At 48.2% G+C, this 6,335-nt stretch overlaps 1 protein-coding gene across 1 annotated transcript; it reads left to right on the top strand.

The window, feature by feature from the left end:
• Window positions 1-1,709: 1,709 nt before the first annotated feature.
• LOC308320265 (sodium-dependent phosphate transporter 1-B-like) lies at window positions 1,710-3,557 on the top strand (the record flags this gene model as incomplete). The annotated part of the gene is made up of 1 exon (XM_080770582.1): window positions 1,710-3,557. The coding sequence occupies one exon, from the start codon at window positions 1,710-1,712 to the stop codon at window positions 3,555-3,557; it is 1,848 nt and encodes a 615-aa protein (XP_080626708.1).
• Between the last annotated feature and the right edge of the window lie 2,778 nt (window positions 3,558-6,335).

The following is a 6,335-nucleotide window of genomic DNA, read 5'->3' as shown; positions in this document are numbered from 1 at the left end:
AAATGTTTATTTATGTCCACATAATGAGAAGTACAGGAATACCTTGTTACTGTACAAAGGACATAAACACTGCCAGTGCAGTTTGACAGTGGGAGAGCAGCCAGTTACAACGTGCATGGACGGCAAAGCATCGTTACATACAGTACAGCTGACATGTCGGACACAGGGCAGCAGACATAAATCATGGATAAAGGAAACAACGCCTCCTCCAAATAACCTACAGAACCATGCAAGGTACCACCAACCAGCACATCGGGAGCAATTTGGGGTTCAGTGTCTCTTGCCCAAGGATGTAGACTGGAGGAGCCGGGATTCGAATCGCCGACCCACGGATCATTGGACGACCTGCTCTACCTCCTGAGCCACAGTCGCCCCACAATGAATGCAGAATTTACACCTTAGGCCTATGTGTCTGAGCAAAAATAGACATGTTATCTCATGACGATGTACGACGATAAAAGCGTCCCTCACTTTACACGGGTATGATTTTTTTATTATTATTATTATATTCTGGACAAAATATCCAATTTTACATTGAGGTGCCCAGATGTCCCTGCAGGTGCCCAGTGTCACATACCCTGTATCCCATATTCCACTTGGGGTATGTGGTGAAAACATTTGTTTGTTTGTTTGTTTGTCATGTTTATTTCGAATATGCCAGTATACAGAAACAATTCCTTGCATTTCGCCAGGAAAAACAATAAAAAAAAAAAATTAGTAACAAAAAAAAAATATCAAGAAAAATAAATAAAAGGAAAATAAAAAATAAATCTAAGCATATCCGAAAAGGAGTGAGAAGAAGTAAAGACATTGATGTAGGAATAATATTCTATATAGGCTTTAATACATCCCATGCCATTATTTGAAAGGTGTGGGTCAGTATACTGTAGATAGAACATGAAGGCTTCTACAGAGCAGATTCATTATGGCTATGAGAGATTTCCTAAAATGTTATATCCCCCAGTGAGGCCAAGCTGATAATTATTAGACCCGGTCTTCCTTGTGTTAAATATATATAAACTTTATTGCAGGCTCGTGGCCCACAAGGTAAGACAGTACATCACATTATACGAGAATACAAATAAAAATAAATACATAAAAGATACAGTACATTTACCCAGCCCCACAGGTTACTACTCTAGGCGAGGCAACTCATGCCCAGTGTCCTCTGATGGTAGAAGTGTATACCTTACAGAACTACGGCCTGGGTCTGTCATCTGTCCAATGAGCATAATAATAGCATAATGTTTATCGATGTTTTCTGCCGTAGCTTGATGATGTAAGTTGTGTGTCACCACTTGGTGTTTGTGACACACATAGGCTGACGTCACAGTGGCGATGCGTGTGTTCCTTAAAAATGCAGATCACAGTCAACCAGCCGTCTTTGTCCGCAAGCAACGACAGATAGTACGCGTCAAGAGCTGAGAAGAAAGGAACGGTCTCCATCCAAACCAAACCAAACCAAACCAAACCAAACCAAACCAAACCAAACCAAACCAAACCACCAAAGTTATTCTTAAAGGGCGACTTGGTCTTTTTGTAATCATGTCAAGTTGTTTATCATAACCTCATAAGGCTCAGGCTGGGCTTAATTGCTGGCTAAGCATCTTTTTGAACAGCTGATCTTTATATAGACTGCAACTCTGTACTGATTAGGAAAATTCATTCCCATTAAGATTGTATTAAGGTTAAAGTCCATTCCGTAAACCATGGTTTCGACAACGACGGCCACAATCCTGCTGACGGGCACTGCAGTAGCAGCCCTAGCCATCCAGGAGGGCCCGATGACGGCGTACCTCCCGCTACTGATCGCCGGCTTCGTCGTGGCCTTCGTCCTGGCCTTCGCCGTCGGCGCCAACGACGTCGCCAACTCCTTCAGCACGGCCGTGGGCTCCGGAGTGGTCACCCTGAGGCAAGCCTGCGTCCTGGCGTCCGTGTTCGAGACGCTCGGGTGCGTGTTCATCGGGGCCAAGGTGGGAGCCACCATCCGGAAGGGCATCATCGACGTCAACTTGTTCAAGGGCTCCGAGGAGCTGCTGATGGCCGGCTCCTTCAGCGCGATGGTCGGCTCCGCCGCGTGGCACCTGGCCGCCTCCTTTTTCAAGCTTCCCATCTCCGGAACCCACTCCATCGTCGGCGCCACCATCGGCTTCTCCCTGGTCGCCAACGGTCTGCGCGGGGTCAACTGGCGTGAGCTCGGTCTCATCGTGGCGTCCTGGCTCCTCAGCCCTCTGCTCTCCGGCGCGATGTCGGGAGTCGTTTTCCACGTCGTGCGCCGGTTCATCCTGCAGAAGGAAGACCCCGTGCCCAACGGACTGAAGGCCCTGCCCGTCTTCTATGCCTTCACCGTGGGCGTGAACGTGTTCTCCATCATGTTCACCGGCGCTCCGATGCTGGGATTCGACAAGATCCCTTGGTGGGGCGACGCGGTCGTCTCTCTGGGCCTCGCCGCGCTCACGGGCGTCCTGGTCTGGTTCGTCGGCTGCCCGTACCTGAAGAGGAAGATTGACGCGGCCGCCGCAAAGCCCCAGCCGCCGGGCGGCGTCCCCGATCAAGAGAAGGAGGTCAACCGACGGGTCTTGGAGGACAGCGACGGCCAAGCCGACGCCGACGCCGCCACCGCGAATCTGGCCGAGGCCAACAACAGCGGCATGCCGGTCTACGTCCCCGGCAACAGCTACAGCCAGTACCACACCGTACACAAGGGCTCGGACCTCCACCGGGACCTGATGCGTCACCACCACAACAACAGCTACACCTCCTACGCCATGGCCATCACCGGCATGCACGGTGACCTGAAGCACCGGGAAGGCGTGTTGTTCCGCGCCTGCGAGGAGGGCGACGAGGAGGGCCCGGGCTCGGCCGCCGGCCTGGACGGGAAGCTCGTCCGCGTGGACAGCCGCGGCGACATTCACGCCAGTTCCGAAGACACGACGACCCCGGAGGGCATGCGGTTGGAGGGCCTGCACGTGACCCTCGACATGGCGAAAGAGGAGGAGGGCAACGACGACGACAACAACAACAACAACAAGCTGGAGAAAGACAGGCCCGAGGTGGCCGCCCTCTTCCGGTCCCTGCAGATCGTCACCGCCTGCTTCGAAGCCTTCGCCCACGGAGGCAACGACGTCAGCAACGCCGTGGGCCCCCTGGTCGCCCTGTGGATCGTGTTCTCGACCGGCTCCGCCGCGTCCACGGCCGCCACGCCCGTCTGGCTGCTCCTCTACGGCGGCGCGGGCATCTCGGCGGGGCTGTGCGTGTGGGGCCGCCGGGTGATGCAGACCCTGGGCCGCGACCTGACGCCCGTCACGCCGTCCAGCGGCTTCAGCATCGAGCTGGCCTCGGCGCTGACGGTGCTGCTCGCCTCCAACGCGGGCCTGCCCGTGTCCACCACCCACTGCCAGGTGGGCTCGGTGGTGGCGGTGGGCTGGCTGCGCTCCCGGACGGCCGTGGACTGGCGCCTCTTCCGGAACATCTCCCTTGCCTGGGTCCTCACCGTTCCGATCACCGGCCTCATCAGCGCCGCCGTCATGGCGGTCTTCACCCACTTCATGCTGTGAGATGTCGTCGGAGAGAGAGAGAAAATGTTGCTTAACCCATTCTGACCTGAGATCAGATTCACACAAGGTTTCCACCGGACACACACTGGTCTGAATAACCCATTCTGACCTGAGATCAGATTCTAAAAATGTCAGTCGTTCTTCGATTTTTCAAAAATAGCAGACCTACAAGCTCGTAGCGCGCCACTCGGTGGCGCGCTATGAGCTTGTAGATCTGCTATTTTTCAATAGCTAAAGCATAACATGATGCTGGCACCAAAATGGGTTCCCGGTCAGAATGGGTTAAACCCGACGTTTTTCATTTCGAGGGCGCCCAGTTTGATATGCATTCGGCCCCACAGATCCCCCCATGTTGATACAATGCGTTTTTATCTCTGCGTCGCCGAGAGTCAAAAGAATCTCACAGACATGTAAGAAGAACCGCAGTGGCTCAACCAGGAATCAACCTCTTCGGTAGATCTGGTCTAATCGGAAGCATGAGCTCAGTTCGGGCCTCTCCCCTGGTTGTCAGAGCACCCGGGATTATACCGTTTAGGCAATTTGAAATAAATGGATTACAAAATCGTAGGATTAAAAAAATAAAAATAAAAACAAAAAAACTAAATATAGCTGGAAGCAGCGATATAAGACGGGGCCAAACAATATGCCCTTTTAGGCTGCTCAAGAGTGCCACATTAGGTCACCCAGCATTCGTACCGCAGACGGATGGACAGACAAGGCATGAGTCGTGCCTGTTCAAAGTGCCTGTTATCCCTGCTTTCATACGTGTACAAACTTCTCTTCAACTGGGATTTCAGTAATGGTCCATAGATTGTGTTCAGAAAATGTCAAAATTGCTCAAAACTCCTGGCAGAAGATCAGGCTTTTTTTTTTTTAAACTGCTCGAAATGGTGGAAAATCTGAGGGCGGAGCTTACTGGTCAAAGTGACAGATGTGTTCCCCATGAGTCAAGGATAATGTGGAAAAACAAGTGCCATGACATTTGGCTAAACGAAGCATGATTTATGCCTGTTCAGATGTTTCATTTTTAAACAATTGCTTTAGCGCCCTCCTGTGGCCAAATGGAGTAAGACTGGTTTCAGTGCTATTTGGCATGACCCTCTACCAAACTGTGAAATTTCATAAACGCATGTATAACGCATAAAACCGCCATTTTCATTGGCTCATGAAACGAAAAATGATCAAATATCCCCGGAGGAGATAGATATGAACTGTTTTTCATATAATTCAAAACGGAGGTCAAAAGTCAGAACATGAAAGTCGTTCGGCATGAAGATATGCCTATCGAAGTTTTATTGCCGACGCCAGACGGTCAATGGTTTCATGAAGCTGTGCCTGTTCAATGTTTGCATTTTCAACTGAGTGCTGTTGCGCCACCCTTTGGCCATTGGTGGTGGGCTTCGCGTCTTCACCGTTTGGCATGGCCCTCTACCATACTGCCAGGTTTCGCAAGAACCGACTGCACGCTTCAGCCAAACCTGCTATTTTTGGCAGAAGGAGAATAAGAGGAAGAAAAGAAAAACGGACAAATACAATAAGGGACCAAGAATTCCTTTCGGGCTTTAAAAATGTGAAGTGAGGGGCGCTCTTATCATCGTACAATCAGAATTTGCCTCCTCACTTTTGTCTTCAATGTATATAACATATCAATGTTTGTGTTTACACTATTGCGTAAAATTGTGACCAGATCCTGCCATTGCACATTCCAGCTTTTCTCCAGAGGAGAAAAAAACTCATTTTTTTCCCCCAAAAATGAATAGCACAGGCAGACTCTTCACATACTAGAGCATGTCTGAAATAAGTGTCAGAGCTGAAATCGACATGTAAATATGAAATAAATGCTTAGACATGTAGCTAGGTGTAATGTTAAGAGACCACAGAAGTGAACCTTTAGTTTCAAGCCTGTTTTCTCAAGTCGCTGTTTTATGTCAAATTTGGAAACCGGTGCCCCAGGCACCTATTTGAATAATTGGGGCAGAGGTTGTTCCTTCCACAATTTAGGAGTGGTGGAAAGTAACTTAAGTACATTTGCTTAAGTACTGTAGCCTATACTTTTTGTGGTATTTGGACTTTACTTGAGTACAAAATGTGTACTTTTACTCCACTACAATTATTTGAAAACTTTATTTACTGTACTAGTTACTTTGTAGATTTTGATTATTATTAGAAAATAATCTATATAAATAATAATATATATAGGCCTATATAACCACTTCAGCCCTATAGGCTATACATTTCAGGCTATTTGAAAATAGCCGATCTACAAGCTCACAATGCGTCACGATGCAACGCATTGTGAGCTTGTAGATCGGCTCTTTTCAAAAGATTTGTATACATTTGAAAACTCGCGAGATGGGACATTCTGCACAATATTAGTATGTGTTTACTTTTTGCACATTAAGTGCATTTAGCAGACGCTCTTAATCCAGAGTGAGATAATAATACATCAAATCATTTAAAAAAACGACATTATAGCATCAACAATACAATCAAATAAGATCAAAACATCAATATCAAGAGGGTACATATGGATATAATAAGACACTAAGAGATGATCAGATAAAAAGGTTGTAATTTATAGGCTGTGATTAAAAGCCAGGTCGAAAAAACGGGTCTTAACCCATTCTGAACGGGATTGGTGTTGGCATCATGTTATGCTTTATAGCTATTGAAAAAATAGCAGATCTACAAGCTCATAGCGCGCCACCGAGTGTCGCGCTACGAGCTTGTAGGTCTGCTATTTTTGAAAAATCGACTGACATTTTTAGAGCCTGATCT

The sequence above is a fragment of the Protomyctophum bolini genome (genome assembly GCF_963924005.1).
Source record: "Protomyctophum bolini genome assembly, chromosome: 8".
NCBI classification, from domain to species: Eukaryota; Metazoa; Chordata; class Actinopteri; order Myctophiformes; family Myctophidae; genus Protomyctophum; species Protomyctophum bolini.
Note: the sequence above shows the minus strand (reverse complement) of the source record. Positions and strands in the feature narration are given on the sequence as shown.